General features: G+C 52.6%; 2 protein-coding genes across 4 annotated transcripts; both read right to left on the minus strand.

Annotated features, from left to right (window-relative positions):
* Positions 1-121: 121 nt before the first annotated feature.
* On the minus strand, positions 122-20,954 carry LOC122392959 (putative aminopeptidase W07G4.4). 2 transcript variants are annotated; one of them, XM_043388350.1, is made up of 14 exons: positions 20,726-20,954; positions 11,404-11,575; positions 8,875-8,941; positions 7,920-8,201; positions 7,418-7,526; positions 6,881-7,020; positions 6,347-6,531; positions 5,874-5,978; positions 5,530-5,615; positions 3,369-3,496; positions 2,779-2,833; positions 2,050-2,272; positions 1,712-1,824; positions 122-381 (listed from the first exon to the last, which is right to left on the minus strand). In XM_043388350.1, the coding sequence occupies exons 3-14, from the start codon at positions 8,907-8,909 to the stop codon at positions 247-249; spliced, it is 1,596 nt and encodes a 531-aa protein (XP_043244285.1). In that variant the 5' UTR covers positions 8,910-8,941; positions 11,404-11,575; positions 20,726-20,954; the 3' UTR covers positions 122-246. The 2 variants fall into 2 exon arrangements, with proteins under 2 accessions (XP_043244285.1, XP_043244286.1); XM_043388351.1 differs by lacking the exon at positions 11,404-11,575 and having other exon boundaries at positions 20,726-20,949.
* Positions 11,938-14,651, minus strand: LOC122392961 (osteopetrosis-associated transmembrane protein 1-like). Of its 2 annotated transcripts, none has more exons than XM_043388357.1 (2): positions 14,541-14,651; positions 11,938-14,075 (listed from the first exon to the last, which is right to left on the minus strand). In XM_043388357.1, exon 2 carries the CDS (start codon positions 13,982-13,984, stop codon positions 12,818-12,820), a length of 1,167 nt encoding a protein of 388 aa, XP_043244292.1. In that variant the 5' UTR covers positions 13,985-14,075; positions 14,541-14,651; the 3' UTR covers positions 11,938-12,817. The 2 variants fall into 2 exon arrangements, with proteins under 2 accessions (XP_043244292.1, XP_043244290.1); XM_043388355.1 differs by lacking the exon at positions 14,541-14,651 and adding an exon at positions 14,293-14,458.
* Positions 20,955-22,181: the final 1,227 nt, after the last annotated feature.

The raw sequence follows: 22,181 nt of genomic DNA on the forward strand, positions 1-22,181 counted from the left end.
GGGAGGTAACGTTCCAGTCGTGAGAATCTCAACAGGTTCAAGTATCACAACTCGGCATCGCACAGCACGGGAATAAATCACTGCTACACGTACGCCCTATAATTAATAGACCACAATCACCACCGAGCTTGATCCTGTATTTCAGTTCCACCTCATTTCACCGACAATCATTGCCACAGTTTCGGGCCTATCCGGGCCTGTGATCACAAACCCACCACCCGCGCACCACCCCAGGAGCGGGGCAGCTCACAGCTGGTTTCCGAAGAAGTTGGCCGCCATAGCGAGCACCGGGGAGCCCGAGGGGACGCCCGGGAAGGGTCCCGAGGCGGCCGCAATGTCCAGGTGGGAGTACTTGAGCGGCTTCTCTGAGTCGATACCGTGCTGCGGAGAGAGTAGAGGGTGAGAGGGGTAGATACGGGCTCACGTGCTGACACGTGCAATGGAAGTGGGGCGAGAGCGCTGTGGGGAAGGTCAATGGACAACTGCGTCATAAGGCGATGCGGAAGCGATATTTTTAGTCTTCGATGCTCGGGCGGCAGAAAATGCTAAACATTGAGCTAGAATATACATTCTTGGACGATACCGCGAAAACGAAATATTTCTATCGAGAGTTTTCAAAGGATTTCATGCACGAGGCCTTGGCCGAGTGCATGAAATTCTTTGAAAACTCGAGATAGAAATATTTCGTCGCGGTAGAGTCCTAGATATTATTTCCTGTATGTTTCTTTATATCGTTCGTTATTTGCTTAAAAAGGCCGAAATATGCATAAATAAAATACAGTAACATTAAAGGAAACAGTCCACTTTCCTGAAATCAGTATTTTGCTATTGATTTATGATTTTTTATGCTCAAAATAATCATGAAATAAAATAAAACCTTTTTGTAAAAACAATTATTTTCTTTATTTTAATATAGGGCGAACTATATTCTATGTAAAATAATGTTTGACGCGGAAGCTTATTACGCATTGACCAATCATATTGCGTAGCTCAAACCTACGAATACTGCATTGGCTGTAAGCAGCACGCTGATTGGCTGACGATGACGTGGCTGCATTCCTGTGCAAGGCACGCATTCCTCTACAAGGCACTCTTTTCGGAACGAGAAATGGAATTTCTTCGTCTAGGGTGATCGTTGAGCCGTAAAAGCTCCTGATTTGTGCTAGTCTCAGCTCAAGCTACGAAACTGCTATTCCAGCTCAAAACCCCATGTTAAAAGTGAACTATTTCCTTTAACTACACGTTTAATACTGAAATACTGGCAGTTCTAATTACTTAACAGTTCAGCAAAGCTTACAAATTTTCTTTAAAACAGAAGCCCTTGATGAAATCAAGCTATCCAAGAAAACCATCCAAGAAAACGTCTCGCGCAAAGTTTCTTGGATGGCTGGATTGCATTGCAAGACTGCATCAAACATACAGGAAAAACCGGAAGCAAAGCTTGTGATGACGTTCTCCAGCTTTCCTGCCGTACTGTGGATCAATATTGTTATAACTCAGATATCCTAAACAGCATCACATCCCGAAGACGCCGACGGGTTCCTTCGCGTCGCAAATCCTGCCTGGGGCAATCCATTCATTACCCTCTTCTACGACTCCCACCAGTCATTCTGTTTCACACCGTCTCCCTCTCTCCTTCCCTCACAGTCACCCAATCACCCCTTTGGGACCCGTACCGCCCCTCATCACCCCATCACCCCACGCCTCTGACCTTGTCCAGCCCGGAGGCCATGATGAGGAAGGCGGCCGGCCCCTGGTGGCCGCGCGGGGTGCGGGACGATGGCGCGTTGTTACACTGCAGCACGTCCTCGTACTCGGACTTGCCTGGAACGGGAGATAGTGGGGCGGTTATTGGACGCTTACATACACGGGTGGCGTTATCACAAACACAGCCGCCCGTAAAATGTATTCAGTAACGAGTAACGACCTGCGCTGGTGGCGCAGGAGGGCTCTGGGGACCAGTGGCTCAGCGGGCCAGCCGCGTGTGTAACAGGGCTTTGTCGAGGGTGGTCGAAGTGGGCCGTGGTGACCAAACATCCATACTCTTACCCTTGTGGAAGGTGTAGTCCTCCCTGCGGATGGTGTTGATCTCGAAGGGGTCGCCCATCAGGTCGCCGGCCTCTGAGAAGCGCGCCGAGCAGTGCGCCTGGCGCGCCGGTCCATTGTCCAGCACTGACGCGTAGCCGTCACCGCAGGCCAGGCAGGCGTGTCCGGTGAGCGTGGCCACCGTCATCAGGTAGGGGTTCACCTCACCGGCGGCGCGCTCCTTCATCTGGGGGGAGGGGAGAGGGAGGGGTCAGAGTGAGGGCGGAGGGAAGGGGTCACACTTACACACAACACGTAGTACACTACGCTCATAGGAGTTTGTGGTTGGTAGTTGGGGATGTTCGTGAGTTTGTAAACATAGCAGTTCGCGGTGGGGACTTGGAAAGTGAATGGAGGAAAACTGAATGGAGGGTGCGAATGAATGGTGTGGCCACGAGTCCACGGCAGATCGATAGCACTGTTGGGGCTGCCACGAGCCAGGGGCTCGCTTATTGCAGGCCATTAACAGCGTGACTTATTCATTCTAGGACACACCCAAGTGATCCATTCACTACTGCCGGAATGCTACTGCGGTCCGTAGTGGTGCTCCATTGCGACATCGGATCTATATTTCTATTATAATACTGACGTCCAGGCTCCAGCGTTCCCACCGACGTTATTCGAACCTGCTGATGTTCATATCACTGCTGATGTTACAGTTACTGACGAGTGACGTTACGCTGCACCACTCACCAGACACAGCAGGTCGGCCATCACCATCCGTCCCTCGGCGTCAGTGTTTCCCACCCTGCCAAACGACGAGAAACGGCGTTAGCGCAACAAACACACAAACATACGAACCGAATAGGATAAATACAATGCTGTTCACTGAACAGCATTGTATTGATCTTTTCAATCAATGCGCATGCTAATCAATATCTTTTACCTTCTTGATATCCCGGAAATATGTAAGAATATCATATCTACGTCGCCTTCCCCATCAACCACTGACCTACCCTACCCTTACCAAGGACGGCGACCCCTACCCTTCCAGCCTGAACCCGCAACTACGGACACCTTGGCCGATGAGTGCTACGCCTGACTAAACCACACCGATCACTGTCTTATGAGTAGGTAACACTGTTAATCCCAGTCACTGATCCCTGTCCTATCCCAGCTTAACCCAGCCAAAACTCCTAGCCTACTTCAGCTCCATTCCCTGAATCCAGCCCTAATCCCAGGTCCTAACCAGTGACCGCAGCCCTAAACCTGATTCCAGCCCTAGCCCCCCCCCCCCCCCCACCCCTGGCCCCATCCCTAACTCCAGTGACCCCCTGACTGACCTGATGCGGACGCCGGCGCGCGATGTGATGATTTCGTCAGCCACGTATCCGTCGGCGCCCACCGAGTTACGCACCATACACATCACACCGACCACCTTAATGCCCTTGGGGCGCAGCTCGGCCAGAGTCTGACGAATATAGAGGGGCACAGGGGTCACAAGGGGTCAGCTCGGCCAGAGTCTGACGGACGCAGAGGGAGGGACACAGGGGTCAACGTAGGGTCAGACGGGGTCAGCTCGGACAGAGTCTGATGGACGCAGAGGCAGGGACACAGGGGTCAACATAGGGTCAGACGGGGTCACAAAGGGTCAGCTCGGCCAGAGTCTGACGGATATAGAGGGACACAGGGGTCACACGGGGTCACACACAGTAATACGGGGCGGGGCTCGGCCAGAGTGTGACGGACACAGGAGGTGGAGGGGGTCAACAAAGGGGTCACACGGGGTCACAAGGGGTCAGCTCGGCCAGAGTCTGACAGACGCAGGGGGTGGACGGGGTCACATGAGGGTGGACGGGGTCACCCGGTATCACACCAAGGGAGTGATACCGGGTCACACGGGGTCAGGCGGTGGAGAAACTGGTCTCAATGTCGATGGTGTAGTCGAGAGAGGTAGGCGCAAAGTAAAACTGTGATTGGGCGAGTAAGGAATGCGCATAAAAAGCTACACAACTATGATTCGTAACATAATTAGACAATTGGGTAAGCAGTAAGCACGAGTGTCATTTCAGTGATTCGAGGACCCAAAGAGGTTAACAAGATGTGGAATTGAAACGATTTATCATTAACTTCATTCGTGATGTCCATTTCGGTATGATTTACACCAGCCGTTGTGGCTCGTCGCGATGCTGGCCGTACCAATTCCGCAATGGAAGCTCCTATCAATTTCCGCAATGGTAGCTCCCATCAATGAGCCATTGATTACGGAGCGAGCGAAGCGAGCGTAGTCTTTCCTTAGATTAACGGAAATTTCTGAGTATGAGCGGCCGGCCGGCCGGCCGGCCGTGCGGACGCTTTTGCGAGGCTTATATCTCAGCAACCACTTGACCGATTTACATGCGGTAAATTTTGTAGGGTAGCTTCATTCCTTCTACCAAGTATTGGACTATTCCCGATGCATGTGGGTGACCCCTTATGCACGTGCCACGTGCAAAACGAAGAGGTGTCAGTTTTGTAATTGTTGCAATATCTCGGTAACTACTTGGCCGATTGCGCTGAAAGTTGGCATGTAGGTAGGCAACCACTAGGCCCTGCATATCCATGTGCCAGAGTTGGGGTGCTGCTGCACGTGCGCACGTGCAGGGGTCGTTTCCAGATCTCGAGAACGGCTCGACCGATTGCGCTCAAATTTGGTACACGGTTAGGGACCAGTTAGTAGGGTGCCGTGCACAAGTCAGTTGGGACCCATTTTGCACGTGCGCACGTGCAGGGTGCCGCTTCCAGATCTCGAGAACGGCTGGGCCGATTGTGCTCAAATTTGGCACATCGCTAGAGACCGGTTAGTAGGGTGCCGTGCACAAGTCAGTTGGAGGTACCCCCTCGCAATTTCGCACGTGCAAGGCCCACCCTCTCGCTCGCTCCGTTAGTCGCCCCATAAGGCGTTATACTGGTTATCAATAGCAGAGGACAGCGCGGTCCACTTCAACGCGATTGAGCAACGGTCAATGGGCGGCTCCCAACGGCCCCTCCGACAGTGGGTCAACCTATAAAGGAGCGGTTAAATATACTTCAATAGCACTCGATTTGATGGCTATCTGAGTCATGCGCACTTGATATGATGGCCACGTGAATAAGATAGTCTTAAGACTTTGGACGAGAGTCGTTTCCGTAAATGTCATTGCCACATAAACCCTCAGCGAATGGTAGCGATAATATTCGAGCTCAACCGTTCTAAACCACGGGCGGTAGCGTTTGTGAAACTTGTGCTGCAATAAGTTTCCCTTACAGCGCTAGAGTTAATACGGTTTCAAAAAGCTGCTGATAATTATCCGAAAAAACTGACGAGCAATAGACCAAGGGTTTGTCGATTCCAATTCAAAACACTCTGTCCTTGCAACGGAACATGGTGATCTGAAGTTAGACAGTCCAGCAATACACCAAGTGCCATTAGAAATCAAGCATGCGTTGTAGAGGCAATGGAAATAACCGTGTGTGAGCTCTGACCTTGAAGAAGCCTCCGACAGCGGCGGCGCCGCACTTGTCCCTGTGCATGCCGGCCATCACACCGCCGGCCTTGATGTCCAGACCGCCTGCAGGAGCGAGGAGGGTCAGGGCAGGTCAGGTCACGGTAGGTTGAGTGTAAAACAGACAGCAACAGAACACTCCACTTGTCTTAGAGTACCGACGACCGTTAGCCTTGACCTCTCGCCTTTGTTCTTTGACCGGCTTGATCTCACGCCTTTATCATTTGAGCTTGACCATATGTCTGATCTGTGTCATAGCCGTGATGACCTATGGCCTTTACCCCGTCTGACCTATGTCATTTGCCGCTTGACATCATATCTAACCTGTGTCGTAGGTGATGCCCTTTCCGACCAGCATGTAGGTGGCCGTGATGGGTCCCTGACCCTCGTAGGTGAGGTGGATCACGCGGCCACGGTGGCGCGGGATCACTGTAAGACAGAGACACAGAGGTCAGAATGGTGACCTCATCCTGACTCACGACCCCCTGGCCCTCGTACGACAGGTGGATCACGGGGCCACGGTGACGCGGGATCACAGTGAAAATGATGACAGGGTGGTCAGATGACCTGGCACAAGCAGGAATAGACGGGTTACGATTAATATCAACCACGAAGAGCGGTGAAATGAAATAGTTACATCATGGTTGGGACATACACCAAACGACGATATTCACAATAATATTCATAATAATATGGATAACATCGGTGACACACGCGGCTAACGCTCAAGACACACCCCACCTCACTAACCTACCCCACTCAGCCTCTCCCTCTCTCCCTCTCTTCTCCCCTCTCACCGGCGGCGGCTCGGTTGACGGCGGCCAGCAGCGGATACTTGTCCTTGAAGGGCGTGGCGCTGCTGTCCTCCTCCTCGACCTCGACCTTGACCTGGGAGCCCTTCAGCACGCGCTGCATGTATTCGGCCACGCGCGGCGCCGCCATACGCTCCGGGTCACTGCCGCCGATGTCGCGCGCCACGAACCTGTGCACCGGGGGACGAGATGTCAGTGGTAATTGGTATGGATGGGGAGACAGGGGCGATGATATTACATTGCTTTCCATTGGTTACCACTATTGACAGGTCCTGACAGGAAAACATCAAAGATATAGGAGTGTCGTACCATTTAGGACATCAACTGCATCAACTTATATGTCGCACCTGAAAAAGGGACAATAAATAGACACATTTCGAGGGAAATCATATCCAGTCCTATATTTTAGGCCCCGCTCCCCCACAACAGTCCCGACATTGCCGACACTATTTCACTAGACACTCCTTCCCTCGTGCCGTCCACTTCCTTCCATCCACCTCCTCTCCCTGTATCTCCTACCTGCCGCTCTCGAGTCCGAGCGCCGTCTGGATGAGTCGCTCCAGAGCGCCCTGCTGCTCGCCGAACACCAGCAGGTGGTCGGCCTTCAGCAGACGCTTCGAGTCGGACGTCTTGACGGCGTGCTCACGGACCTCCAGCGGCTGAGGGCGGCACGGAGTGAGGTCAGATGGGGGTCGGAGCGACTTATCCAGGGACTGAGTTCCAGCAATAGGGAACGGGTGGGGAAGGGATAAACTGAAACAAACACTGATCCTACGAGAGGCCAGGATAAGCGTGAGGATGACTCTCGGGTGTACAGACAGGAGAGCTGACGAGCCGGTCAGGAACGGTCAGATGAGAAAGGCTCGAATTCAATCGAGAGTAAGCAAGTCAACGAAGGCTATAGACTTACTAGGTTTGTAGAGAACGTGCGACGAGTTTCGTAAGGCGAAGAAGCCTGAATGTAGCAATTGATAAAACACGACAGTTGAATTATCAGACGCACCGCCCAGAGCCCTCACTGCTCGTCGCGCCGCTCTCGTCGGCACCCCAGCTCACCACATAGAGGGCGTGCAGGGCGCCCAGGATGGAGCTGAGGGTCGAGTGCTGGTACTTGGGGTAGGGCACGGTGACCAGAAGGGGGCTGCGGCTCCCGGCCGACAGCGCCCTGGGAACGACACACAGACACACCGGTGTTAAAGGTCACAAAAACAAACAGCCAGGTACAGTCAAGGCCACAAACACACTGTCGTGCGATCATTAGCTTGTTACTATTAGAGCGATTGAAGCAAAGGTAACGAAACCGATAAACAGTCCAAGGCGGTTGAAACCAACGGGAGATAAGCTTAATGTCTGTCACACAACAGCTAAAATATCAGTAATGTACCGCGACACTACAGGAAATGAAAAATAAAATAAATGAAAACTCAAACCTCCTAGGTCACAACGTAAACGAACGTTTAGCATCAGTGTCTCATGGACCTCAATATTACTTTCAAAGTCCATCCCCATCTCTTTCAAAGCGGCATACCGCTCGCCATCCACTCTAGTCTCCACTCACCTCTGGATTCCCTTCTCGGCCGCCTCAGCGAACCGGCGCACATCGTCATAGTCCCTGTTGAGGGGTCCGGTGGGCGCGAACACCAGCCTCTTGGCCGGCAGCTGGACGGGCACCACGGCGCCCTCCGACTCCAGGGCGACGTTCACCGACCGCAGCGCCTCCAGCGGCGACTTCAGCGTGGCCAGGTGGCCGGGCAGCTTGGCCACAGAGTCGGTGACGAGCACGATGGCGTCGGCGTCGCCGGAGGAGAGGTCAGTGACCGCCTTCACGCGGCACGGCACGCTGGGGGGGGGGGAGGGGTCAGCGTGGGTCGAGTGGGGGTCCGAGAGTGGCTTAGGGGCAACAAATAAGCTCAGCAGAAACAACTCGAGGTCATTTACCAGTCAAACAATAGTTTGAAAGCAGTTATGAGTCATTGCAGCCCAGATGCGTTTGAGAAGAACTGAACTACGATAATACATGCAACTGTCAGCACTAACACTATAATAAAAAGGTTGGACCCGCGTCCTCATTGAGTTTAAGTTCAAACATTCGACAACAAAATAGATAATGACAGATATGATTAATTATTCATGTGAAGATGTCCCCAAGGTCCTCCGAAAATAAACTGGTCTCGACAGCATCGTTGCGCAAACGGTAATCCGTAAAGCGAACAGTCCGGTCCGAGCACAGTAAACTGGTTTTAGAAACCAGTTTCACATCCCAACAGCAGCAGATGATACTGCAGCATCTTTTCAGCCGTTTGAGTCGCCCTGACTGACTGAGATGGATGATTGTTATTTTGTGACAATGCTTATTTGTAATCTGACTACGTGCATACCGTTCATCGACCCTCAGAGTTTATTGTGTTTATCATAACAGAAGATCACAGGTAGTCGATGGACTGTGTGTACAGCGGGACTCTACACACAATGCATGCCCCAAAACGAGGACGGTTCCTCTGACGGTGCCTTACCAGCCCCAGTCCGGGATATGGTCCCCGGAAGCCATCTTCGTTAGGTGAGACGAAACCGATCAGAAATCTGAAACGGAACACAACAGGTCAGAGTTATGTACAGTCCACATCAGAAGTAATGTGCGGTTTCAGTCATGGGTATGTTTTGCTTCTGAAGCTTAGGAACGATTAGCCAGACAACAATGAAACTTTGAATGTAGCTTACATGTATCGTCACCCTTGCAGCTGCAACTTTATCTATTGGCGTCTTCTTTTCAGTAATTCCGCTTTAAGAAATCGCCAGTCAAAGCCATCCGTTCAGATTGGTAAAACCACACATTACTTTAGCGGTGGACTGTACGTCCCAACATTTTGGCCAGGATCAGCCAACTGTATCTACTCGTCAACCATGTTTTGAGTGATAAGCAGTATAACGGAACGATAAACGTATAACCCCTTGTGAGAATCGACAGAGGCGGCTCACTCAGGTCGTAATGTCTGTTGTGGTACAGGGCACACCGTTATACATATGAAACGAGATCGATATAGGTAGGCATTGGTCGATAAATTAATACATCGACTAATCACCAGCTACATCCAACACCACATACGACTCCTACTGGCCTCATAACGCTTACTACCACTTAGTGTATGCGTTTACAATGACGAATGTTTCATTTACGGACCCGGTTAAATGTAGGGACACGTTTTCCGACCCTCATCCATGCATCGACACTATCAAAACGCCACTCGAACCGTGCCCAAGCAAGATCCACGGACGAGCCGTCAACAGAAAACAGCCTTCCGTTTTGCTTTATGTGACTTCAACTGCCTGCGGTCACTGGAGTCGCGAGGTCATCGACGGGTCGTCGCCTCGTGCGCCCGTCATTCCACAAGGGTGTCAGGGGTCTGTTTGTGGCTTGTTTTGTAGGTTGTCCTGCGGACTCGCGCCCATTTTGGATGCTTTGTCAGCTGAGGGGGCGAATGAGCCAGTGAACGTACAGGATGGATGGATTCGTCGTACTTGAGCTGGGGGAGCGGCCTCAGAAACGTGGTGTTACCAAGAGAACAGGAAGGAGATCATCTCGCCAAGTGAAGCTCCCTACTGTTGGAGGTGTTCCTACTACAGACGAGAGTGGCGTGAGCCCCGGGGTCGCCGGATGGGCCTTATCAGCGTCCTTTGGCCGTCGGACATGCCATGAGAAGGTTAAACAAACGGGGAGTTTCGTTTGTGATGAAAGAGCGATATGACCCGCGATCAAATAAACAGCGACGTATCGATACGCTTGGAAACAACGCTACACATCGCACCAATGAAACCGATAGGGTCGTTTCGAGTTCCCAGTACACCCACCCAACACTCACCGTTACATAGAAACCAGGGATATGTTTCGAGAGCGCAGACCAAACAAACCTTCCATGGCAATTAGCAATGACTGTTACGAAACTTTGTCCCTGGCAGCAACCCTTTCGTCGTTTTGATGGAAGCCGTCCTTTAGGACTGCCTTAGTATTTTAACAGCAAGCGCCGCTGTGCTGTCGACACTCGACACGGTTGCAGCCGTGCCACTCTTGTCCTATACACCCGCCAGGACCGCTTCCGGCGTTTGGTCACCACAGAGAGCAGCGCCTCTCAGAAAAGCGATCCGCAGAATCGGCCGACTCTGCCGGAGGCCTGGTGGACTGCTGGAAGACGTTGTCATTTCGAAGCGGTATAATTGTACGGTAGACTGCAGAGCGAACTGGAGAAGGCAATTTGTGTGCTTAAAGTCCTTATTGATCTCTGCCTAATTACAGGGTAGGTGAAACGCCGACAGGTAGGCATCCGCTAAAAAAAAAAAAATCTACAAAATATAAGAAGTAAAACCTTTTATGCAATAGCAAGGGGATGCGGTGTTGGCCTCAAGAAGCGTATGTTTGCTTCAGATCAATTGCAGAGATCCTCTCGAGCTATATGTGGCCCGAAGTACGATTCCATTCTATTGGCTAAAGTAAGGACGTAGGTATCTGATAAGGCGATAGTGATGAGCTATTGAGACCAGCCGTCTCGGCGGCTGATAGCGTCATGTGAGCCAGGCGACCGGGCGCCGAGTACCCACCTCACCTGAGTACGGCACTCGGCAGCAATCTATCGGACGTACTCGAGTCAGATAACGGTACGAGTGGAAAGCCAGGGATCTTGACGATGCGTTCTGTACAGGCTAGGAGTATGAACCCTCGCAGAACGAAGCCGTAAAAACACACTTACAGGGAAGACCGAATTATTGAGCACCTACACGAGCGTGGGGACAGGGGGAAGGTCTAGACTTGAGGCCCACCAATAGATCATGTCAACTGTGCCAGGATGGCAACAGAGAACCGTCCGCCCGTCGCGTCCACCGCCCGGGAAGCTGCTTGTCATGGGTAAGCAATAACAAATTTCGACACCCGCGAGCAAAGAATTTACAACCCTCCACTTACCCACCCGGCTCGTGAGTCGCATTACCCTGCTCCCATCCCGTGAGGCCCAGCCATACCCCGCTCGCGGCGCATGGGGCGCGGGGGCACTGACCTGTAACGAAGGCCGCGCCGACTACGACGTCCCTTCTCGGCGGCTCGGGCGGAACAGCGGACCGGCCGGTTGACTCCCACTGCCACACGGCCGACACCTAGCGACCGGACGGCGAACTACAGCGGTCCCGTGCGCTCAGCAGATAGCAGAGGTCGAATGAACCCGCAAGTGCCTGGTGGGGAAGTGGTGGCCTGATAATTCCCGGAGCCGGAGGCGACGTGGAAAGATACGGACGCGCAGACATCGCAAAACGAGCGCTGCCTTTTAAAAATCAATACGAAGTAGGTTTTCGTTTTAGCGAATCCAGATAGTTTGGCGACATAGGCATCAGAAAACGACTCGACAGAACCATACGCAAAATCGAATAAGTACCTACAGGACATGCACCTGAATCATGTTATCCAGCCCCTTTGAACCAATCGACGCTAGCCTTCCGTGACCCATCGACAAAAAAACCTAGACTGCACTGGACCATCCAGAATCAATATTGAGAACGTGAAGTCGCCTTCGAAAACTGGACAGAAAAAACGGATATTTAAGGAAGGCAACGTTTATTTATCCAAAGCACATATGCTGATACACACGAGATACAAGCACAGCCATCCTCGGGCCGTACATGGGACACACGATAAAATGCAATAAAATACAGTATGACACTGACCCTAGAATACGGAGTGGCACACCGATATACCTCAATATGATACAACGCTCGTGCCCTTTTACAAAGTCATACGATATGTGAGCTCGACTGGCAAGGTTTGGACAAGAGACGACTGACACGTGCAATAAGCAAATATTCAAATTTAGTGAACGAGGGACTATGACTACTTGCGATATGATGACTATGAGCCTTGGCCACAAGCTAATGTTTCTACATATTCCAGCTCGCAACGTTACAGCACGACTGAAAGACGTTATAAAAAGGCTACAATATTTCCATAAGGATACGAACCCAGCGGTGATTCCTGATGAAGCCCAACGGGCCCATCCATTTGAAAGGCGAAAACATACAGATTAAATGCCGAGGCATGCAATGCTCGAATATGGTAGGAACTTGCACCTCTGCCTATAATACGGGTACAATACGGCGAACAGATTTGAAGGTACGAAGAAAAGAATGGTAACTGAATACAAATGAGCGTCATGATTACTGACAATGTGTTTCCTGTGATCGTAACGAAAGCAGATGAACGCCAAATCCAAGGGCAAGACCCACATGGCCTCAGACCAATCAGATGACACAAAGGCACCGGATTATCCTTCAGCAGTTTTTTCAATCCGCGGAGGGGCGGCAGCTGACCACTTGGCCAGCCACTCCATTCTACTCCAATATACTGGCCATTGCAGGTGACAGGATACAGGGCCGTTCATAGGGCGTCCCCTTCAGAGGGCTCTCTCAGTGCCGGTCACCGACTCACATCACCGTACAGGAGCTCCTCGGGGCGGCGTCGGCCGGCAGGGCGGGCGGGCGGATCTCCTCAGCGTGCACCTCCTGCACCAGTCTCGGGAACCTCTCGCCGGGCCCGGGCGGCCGGAGTCGCTCCCCGGGCCGCAGCGGACGGTGGAACGGCACCTCCGCCACCCGGCCCGGCTCGGGCTGCTGGCCGCGCGCGGCGCCGCGCCCCGCCGCCGCCTCCTGGGCGCAGCGCTCTGCCTGGCGGCGGCCCAGCGCCAGGTAGAACGCCGCCACCAGGACGGCGGCGACGGCGGCGGGCGCGTGCGCGGTCCAGCCGCTCTCGCCGGTCACCTCTGCGGGCGGCCGGCAGCCGGCGCAGCGCCACATCCGACTGGTCACGTTCACCATGTCCTCGACATCGGCGCAGATGGCGCCGGCCGGGTGCATCCTCCGTCCCGAGACGGCCTCCAGCTGGTCGGCCTGCGCGCGCAGCAGGTCAGCACACTCCCGACACACGGCCGGCGAGCCGTCCGCCGCCGTCCGGTTGCCGTTCCGCTCGACACACGCGCGGAACGCGTCGTGACGGCGCGTCAGCTCAGAGATATCCGCGTTGATCTTGTAGCCGCCGAAGCCGAGTTTGGTGACGCAGCGGTCGCAGCGGTTCTGCGCCACCACCGACTGGTAGTAGCGCATGTGGTACATGATGATGTGCACGTCGTCATGGTCGAGCAGCTGCAGGCGGCAGTGGGCGTCATCCGGTCCCGTGCCGGACAGGATGTGCTGGTACGCCCGCTCCAGCGGGTAGCGGTTCTGCGCGCAGCGGATACACACCGCCAGAGGGCGGGACGCCTTCACCGTGCAGGCCATGAAGTCGGCGAAGGCGTCGGCAAAGTTGGCCAGCAGCAGGCGGCACGGCTCGGAGATGTTGCCGCGCCGTTTGTACTCCAGTGACAGGTTGACTCTCTGCGCTCGCTGCAGGTGCGTCTCGCGGCCGTCGTCGATCTCCGGCCGGGGCCAGGTGAACAGTGCGACCAGGAGCAGCAGGGCGCCCCCGTACACGGCGTAGGCCACCAGCTGCATAACGCTCTGGTAGAGGCCGAACCAGTCGAACCCGGCCGGGCCGCCGGTGGGCTGGGGCGCGGCGGGCCGGTGCCAGCCCGGCGCCGGGCTCGGCGAGCGGAACATGGTCGGCCAGTGAGCCTTTCCGGGGAACTAGCGCGCCAACGGCAGTGGTGACAAAAGAGTGCCACTGATTGTGTTCTTAGTTTTCAGAGATCTGCAAGAGGAGGGCAGTGTGTATGAGAACTGTGGAGGCGACACTCTTTTCTCAAGAGCTGCTGTAAAATGGCTTCACAAACTCCAAACAGCAAATACATTATGCAATCATTGTTAAGTGTGGAATGTGTATAATTAAACAGCAAATATCAGCCACCAAGTGTAAGTCAAATACAATTCAAGCAAAGTGATAATAAAGCTGAAAATGATGTACACACCGCCTAGGTCTTTTGATATGCTGGAGGCTTCAAATTGCTGTCTTCCTTGTAAGCACCTCAGCTACCAGGCATCACTCCTTTATCATTGGTCAATGGTCCATGAAACTTGCATCAAACACCCTGCAGAAGCCATAACCACCAGCCCAGCCATAATGTGATAAATTTAGTGACAAAACTGGTCTATCTATAGTGATCTAGCACTACAAAATCTTCTTATCAATACCACACATTTTTAGGTAGGTACCTACCTAATTTATCATTCCAAATTTTACACCCAAGTAACACAAATATGCAACTGCTGCACCAGTTTATATGACAAGTGATTCCTGCGGAGTGCAGACCCTGCAGTCAAATCGCTCGCTTTGACTGCAGGAGATGCAGTGAACCACAGCAGTTTGATGTCACACCACCCGTCCCATTTCCACTTTCAGTGAAGTAATTGCCCGGCAGCAGCTGAATCGCAGGTGCCCCTGAACAGCACTCTAACTTGCCACTCTGATTGCATAAGTCTATAGAAAGCTTAAAAATACAAGCAATTTAAAAAAGCAATGGTTGAGCTTTGCCTCGACTAGGAGCAAAATGTAGATATCTACCACAAAGCCGTGACAGAAAGTTCCAAATCGAGTTCCTTTCAAAGGTATTACGGGTATCGGTAACCCTGGCGGGGTGAGACTAAATGCTTACTTCGAAATCTAAGCTGTGTTGCGGCATTGGCGGTTATGTGCGGCGTGTATGCCGCATGATTAGTAAGCGGCGACCACTAAATTAAAGACTTAAACGCTCCAACCTGTTTTCAATGAATAACACTGCATACCAAAAATGCCAATCGTTCTCGTCATAAGATATTTAGATTTAAATAACTAATTTATCTGCATCATCATTTTGAACGAAATTAATGCTTTCAACTTAGTACTCACTCATTCCTTCCTTCGTTGGCTCCAAACAGTACTTCGATTGTCTGGAAATCGTATGCCAAATCCCGCACCTGTATACGACTGGTGCATATAAAGGCCGATGTAAGAATTTCAATAGGCTCTCGCATGCGATTTCCTGGCTACCCAAAAAGTCTGTTTCAGTCATGCTATCAAAACCTGGTATGTCAGCCCTCTCACCAGCTTGTAGTGCCCCTGACCGTCACCGACTCCCTTCCCTCCTTAAAAGCCTAGTTTCCCTCCATCATCTCTACTAGATTTACGTGATGCTCCGACAAATTCACAAACAAGACCGAACTTGTTCGGAGTTCGGACTGTGAGTTAACCCTCTCCCTTTAGGGGGGGGGGGGGGGGGGTCGAACGGACTCCCCTCGGTTTTTCGCAAATAACTCGCGTAAAAAGCGGCCGATCACGACGTAACTTTTAGTACTCTCGCGTTGATCAATTTTACACCTAACCTGAAAATTTCATGACCCTGACGCAAATAACCTATGACCTGTGACCTACTTTTCGAGACCATGTTTGGCCGGAACCGCGATTCAGCGTATGTCGGCTCGCATTAGCAGCGCGTTTGCAGTCTTTTCGTGGTTTCAAGCGTTCAAACATGTGATATGATGTTGCCCCCATGCATTAGGGTGGGTGTCAAGGTCACCTGAAGGTCAGGTCAGGTCATTGACCTTTGGTGACCTCGGTTCACTTTTTCGAGTTTGACATGTTTCTAGGCCAGTTTTTTTTCGAGCTGAATTCGAATTAAGCAACCACATGAACGTTTACAAAGTAGTTTTGGTGCCTTCGTAACATGTTACGAGGCTGTCAGAGGCGGTTGACACCTACTACAAATACCCGGCAGGACCTCTACTGGTTGACCTGACCTGACCTAACCCGACCTGGCCTAAATGAATGAAGACATCATCTGTGATCAAAACTAGCATGATATTCGTGATCAGCACCCCGAAAAACCCCATAGCAGCCACACTACGACGTTCTAACAGGTCCCAATTTTCCCGGCTTTTGGGTCATTGACCTGACCTGGAAGGTCAACCGATGATCTAGGACCTTAAAATTGGGTATCATCGGCTTTCTCTCGTCACGGGCAACACGCTCGTTTTTTCCGCGAAGCTCTAGCTTGATCAGGAGCGAAACGGCAAGGGGTTACACCTTATACGTTCGCGGCTGGAAAAACACCAATACGGGCGAGGGTCAAGTTGAAAGTATTAATTTGGTTCAAAACAATGATGTAGATAAGAGTAGTTATTTAAATCTTAATATCCTATGACGAGAGCGATGGACATTTTTGGTATGCAGTGTTATCCATTGAAAACAGGTCAAAGCTATTGAGTTTTCAATTTAGTGGTCGCCGCCTGCTAATCATGCGGCATACACGCCGCACATAACCGCCAATGCCGCAACGTAGCTTAGATTTCGAAGTAAGCATTTAGTCTCACCCCCCTGGCGTCACCGGTAGCGTTTTCGTTCAAGGTTAAGGTTTCCTGCATTAGGCAGCATTAGGCCACCGTGCCAAGCCGTAGCATGCTGTGACGTCACTGGGTAAGAGAACGTACCACGCTATCAGTATCGACTGAGACTCAGATAGAATCAGAACGACTCAGGCAGACTCAAACTGACTAAGGCAGACTCAAACTGACTCAGACCGACTCAACTGACTCAAATAGATTCCGATCGACTCAGATCGACTCAGAACGACCCAAACTGACTCAGACCGACTCAAATCGATTCCGATCGACTCAGACCGACTCCAGACGACTCAACCGACTCAAATAGATTCCGATCGATTCCGATCGACTCAGACAGACTCAGAACGACTCAGGCAGACTCAAACCGACTCAGGCAGACTCCTCAAACTGACTCGACCGACTCAGAACGACTCAAACTGACTCAGACCGACTCAAACTGACTCAGACCGACTCAACCGACTCAAATCGATTCTGATCGACTCAGACCGACTCAGAACGACTCAGGCGGACTCAAACCGACTCAAATCGATTCCGAGCGACTCAGGCAGACTCAGAATGACTCAGGCAGACTCAGAACGACTCAGGCAGACTCAAACCGACTCAGGCAGACTCAAACTGACTCGACCGACTCAGAACGACTCAAACTGACTCAGACCGACTCAAACTGACTCAGACCGACTCAAACTGACTTAGACCGACTCAACCGACTCAAATCGATTCCGATCGACTCAGAACGACTCAGGCGGACTCAAACCGACTCACATCGATTCCGAGCGACTCAGGCAGACTCAGAATGACTCAGGCAGACTCAAACAGACTCAGAACGACTCAGGCAGACTCAAACCGACTAAAATCGATTCCGATCGACTCAGAAAGACTCAGAACGACTCAGGCAGACTCAAACCGACTGAGGCAGACTCGGGCCGATTCAGATAGACTCAGGCAGACTCAAACCGACTCAGACAGACTCAGACTGATTCAGCTCGATTCCGAGCGACTCAGAACGACTCAGACAGACTCAGGCGGATTCAAACCGACTCAACCGACTCAAATAAAGTCAGTTTGAGTCTGCTTGAGTCGGTTTGAGTTTGCCTGAGTCGTTCTGAGTCTGTCTGCGTCGATCGGAATCGAGTTGAGTCGGTTGAGTCGGTCTGAGTCAGTTTGAGTCGTTCTGAGTCGGTCTGAGTCGATCGCAATCGATTTGAGTCGGTTGAGTCGGTCTGAGTCAGTTTGAGTCGTTCTGAGTCGATCGGAATCGATTTGAGTCGGTTGAGTCGGTCTGAGTCAGTTTGAGTCGTTCTGAGTCGGTCGAGTCAGTTTGAGTCTGCCTGAGTCGGTTTGAGTCTGCCTGAGTCGTTCTGAGTCTGTCTGAGTCGATCGGAATCGATTTGAGTCGGTTGAGTCGGTCTGAGTCAGTTTGAGTCGTTCTGAGTCGGTCTGAGTCGATCGGAATCTATTTGAGTCGGTTGAGTCGTTCCGAGTCGGTCTGAGTCGATCGGAATCGATTTGAGTCGGTTGAGTCGGTCTGAGTCAGTTTGAGTCGTTTTGAGTCGGTCTGAGTCGATCGGAATCGATTTGAGTCGGTTGAGTCGGTCTGAGTCAGTTTGAGTCGTTCTGAGTCGATCGGAATCGATTTGAGTCGGTTGAGTCGGTCTGAGTCAGTTTGAGTCGTTCTGAGTCGGTCGAGTCAGTTTGAGTCTGCCTGAGTCGGTTTGAGTCTGCCTGAGTCGTTCTGAGTCTGTCTGAGTCGATCGGAATCGATTTGAGTCGGTTGAGTCGGTCTGAGTCAGTTTGAGTCGTTCTGAGTCGGTCTGAGTCGATCGGAATCTATTTGAGTCGGTTGAGTCGTTCCGAGTCGGTCTGAGTCGATCGGAGTCGATTTGAGTCGGTTGAGTCGGTCTGAGTCAGTTTGAGTCGTTCTGAGTCGGTCTGAGTCGATCGGAATCTATTTGAGTCGGTTGAGTCGGTCTGAGTTAGTTTGAGTCTGCCTGAGTCGTTGTTCTCTTACCCAGTGACGTCACAGCATGCATCGGCTTGGCACGGTGGCCTAATACTGCCTAATACAGGAAACCTTAAACTTGAACGAAAACGCTACCGGTGACGCCAGGGTTACCAGGGGCGGATCCAGGAAAACTCCAAGGGGAGGGTCATGAATCGAAGTGGTGCCCCTACCTATACCCAAAATTAAAAACTCAACGGATTTCGTCCACTTCATTTTGGTGGTGCCCCCATTTTCAGTTTTTTATTTTTATTTTTTATTTTTAGTCAGTATCTTACCTCTTAGCCACAACCACATTTACCAATTGTAAGCAAGTAGGTATATATGAATGTGCTATGTGTATATGTTGTGGACGCTGAGTAATGAGTACTTACCAGGAACGTTATCAGGTAAGCAAATCGTTGTCAGTCCGACGAACTTGACCCTGGCGTCTAAAGGGTTTGTCCTTGACACTTCAGGCTTGTCAGGGGCACCAAAGTCCTTCCAGGGACACCACAAACCTGTCAGGGGCACCTACGGCCTTGTAGGGGCGCCACAGGCCCGCCAGGGGCACCACAGGCGTGCCAGGAAGCAGGGGCACCACAGGTCTAGCAAGTATACACGACAGGCCTGTCAGGGGCACAACGAGCCTGTTGGGCCCATGAGCACCCCTAGGGGCAGGGGCACCACAGTCCTTCCAGGGGCACCGCAGGCCTGTGAGGGGCACCAGTGGCCTAGCAGGGGCACCAGTCAACACAGGCCTGCCAGGGGCACCACAGACCTGTCAGGGGCACCAGAGGCCTGCCAGGAGCACCACCGACCTCGCAGGGGTAACTTGGGCCTGTCAGGGCCCAGGGGCACCACGGGCCTGTCGAGAGGCACTTCAGGCTTTTCAGGGGCACCATAGTCCTCTCAGGGCGCAGGGGTAGCAGGGGCACCAGAGGCCTGCCAGGGGCACTACAGGCCTAGCAAGGGCACCACTGGTCTATCAGGGGCACCACGAGCCTGTCATAGCCAGGCATCTCAGGCTTGTCAAGGCCCAGGGGCACCACAGGTCTGTGAGGGGCACCAGCGACCTAGCAGGGGCACCAGTCAACACAGGTCTGCCAGGGGCGCCACAGACCTGCCAGGGGCACCACAGACCTGTCAGGGGCACCAGAGGCCTGCCAGGGGCACCACCGGCCTCGCAGGGGCACCTTGGGCCTGTCAGGGGCACGACGGGCCTGCCGAGGGGCACTTCAGACTTTTCAGGGGCACCAGTCCTCTCCGGGCGCAGGGGCACCAGAGGCCTGCCAGGGGCACCAGCGGCCTAGCAAGGGCACCAGAGGCCTGCCAGGGGCACCAGCGGCCTAGCAAGGGCACCAGAGGCCTGCCAGGGGCACCACAGGCCTAACAAGAGCACCACGGGCCTGTCAGGGGCACCTCAGGCTTGTCAGGGCCCAGGGACACCACAGTCCTTCCAAGGGCACCGCAAGCCTGTCAGGGGCACCAGAGGCCTGCCAGGGGCACCACAGGCCTAGCAAGGGCACCTCTGGCCTGTCAGGGGCACCTCAGGCTTGTCAGGGCCCAGGGGCACCACAGTCCTTCCAGGGGCATTACAAGCCTGTCAGGGGCACCAGAGGCCTAGCAAGGGCACCACAGGCCTGCCATGGACACCACAGGCCTGCCAGGGGCACCACCGGCCTTGCAGGGGCGCCTCAGGCCTGTCAGGGGCACCACGTGCCTGCCGGGGACACTTCAGGCTTGTCAGGGGCGTTACAGTCCTGTCAGGGCCCAGGGGCACCAGGCCCGTGGTGTCCCTGCTAGGCCTGTGGTGCCCCTGGCGGTCCTGTGGTGCCCCTGTCAGGACTGTGATACCCCTGATAGGCCGGTGGTGCCCCTGGAAGGTCTTTGGGCCCCCGGGCCTCAAGGGGGGGGCCATGACCCATGTGACCCCCCCCTTGGATCCGCCCCTGAGGGTTACCGATACCGGTATTACGTTTGATAAATCAAAATCATTACAATTAGGCATAGACACGCAAAACAATATTGATATGATTCTGCCTTACCTATTATGCCAGACTGAATATCCTGAAGATGATGAATAATGCTTGCAAGAATGGCTGATGGACCACTTCCAAGATAAAAAAATCACACTGAAATAAATGGTAAGAGGCAACCATACATTTCACAATTCAGAACTTCATGTTCTTAGAGGAGCGTCACTGACGGCACATATTATAAGTACAAATCATACGCGCTTACTTGCTTTCACGAACCAATCAAATGCAAGAACTTCGGCTCGCGCTTTCACGGAGATCGGACGTGTCAAATCGAGCTCTCACTCTCACAGGACCCAATCAGTGCACACATTAGTTAGGTACCCACGGCACAATTTCAACTGTCTCGGCGTATCTTCATGAGCGAAGATGCCAGTCCAGAGGTCACCTCCAATGTCGAAACCACAGCGGACCGCAACTGAAAATGCACTCAATTCGACGATCGCAAATGGATCTACAGCGACGCCATCGACGCCGTCGGCATAGGCGCGGGAGCCGGGGGGGGCAGTGGGGGCAGCTTGCCCCCCCAACTCTGGGGCCGTGGGGGCGGTGCCCCCACAGCTTTGAGACGGAATACCACATTTTTTTGCAAATGTTTTCTTTTTTGTTGAAAAAGCCGATGGGTTAAAAATAAGTGGCCTAAAAACGGTGAGAAAACTAGATTTGGGGGTACCCTAGGTTGATCTCTATTATGGTGTGCCCCCCCAGTCGGAAAGTAGTTCCCGCGCCCCTGGCCGTCGGATGCAAATGTGGAGGCCGGCGGCGGCGAATGTGGAGGCGGCAACGAGGTGAATGATTTTGTTGCCGAAGGAGCTGAAGGAGGTAAGGCAGGGAACTGTGCTATTTCTGAATGTAACGGAAGTTAGCAGGGATTCAGCAGGGGTTCAGCAGGGATTCAGCAGGGATCGACGGCCCCTACGATTTCGCTGAATTTTGGTGGAGAGGTGCAGAATGGTGTCCTCTATCGAAAATCCTAGTGCCAAAATGCGGGGAATCCATCAGGGGGGCCACAAATCCCAAAAAACAGTATGCCCTCAGGGCACAATCGACGAACTTTGAAAACCCTACTTCTAGCCGTCAAAACAGCTAAAAATGCACGTCATTCGAAAGAGGACAAAATTTTACGTACAACGGTACCAAATTTAGGGGGCTAGCGCCCCCCTGAACCGAACAAAACAGCTTCAAATATATGGGCCCGGGAGTATGCCCTCGGGGCATAAATAAACGTTTTCAACAATTTCAGGCCTATAACATCGACGAAATCCAGCAATATGCACATCATTGGAAAGAGCGTAATTTCCCAAACAAAAAACCCAAGTAACATTTTTCGATGGGGCCCACCTGGGGCCCACAGGACCCAATTGAAATTTGGGGCCCAATGGGGCGGCCCCTACGATTTTCTTCAAAATTGGCACAGACACTCTCCTGGGCCCCCTCTTTAATCTGGCTGAAGAAACCTACCGGG

The sequence above is a fragment of the Amphibalanus amphitrite genome, unplaced genomic scaffold (assembly GCF_019059575.1).
Source record: "Amphibalanus amphitrite isolate SeventyFive unplaced genomic scaffold, NRLGWU_Aamphi_draft 000509F_arrow, whole genome shotgun sequence".
Lineage (NCBI taxonomy): Eukaryota > Metazoa > Arthropoda > Thecostraca > Balanomorpha > Balanidae > Amphibalanus > Amphibalanus amphitrite.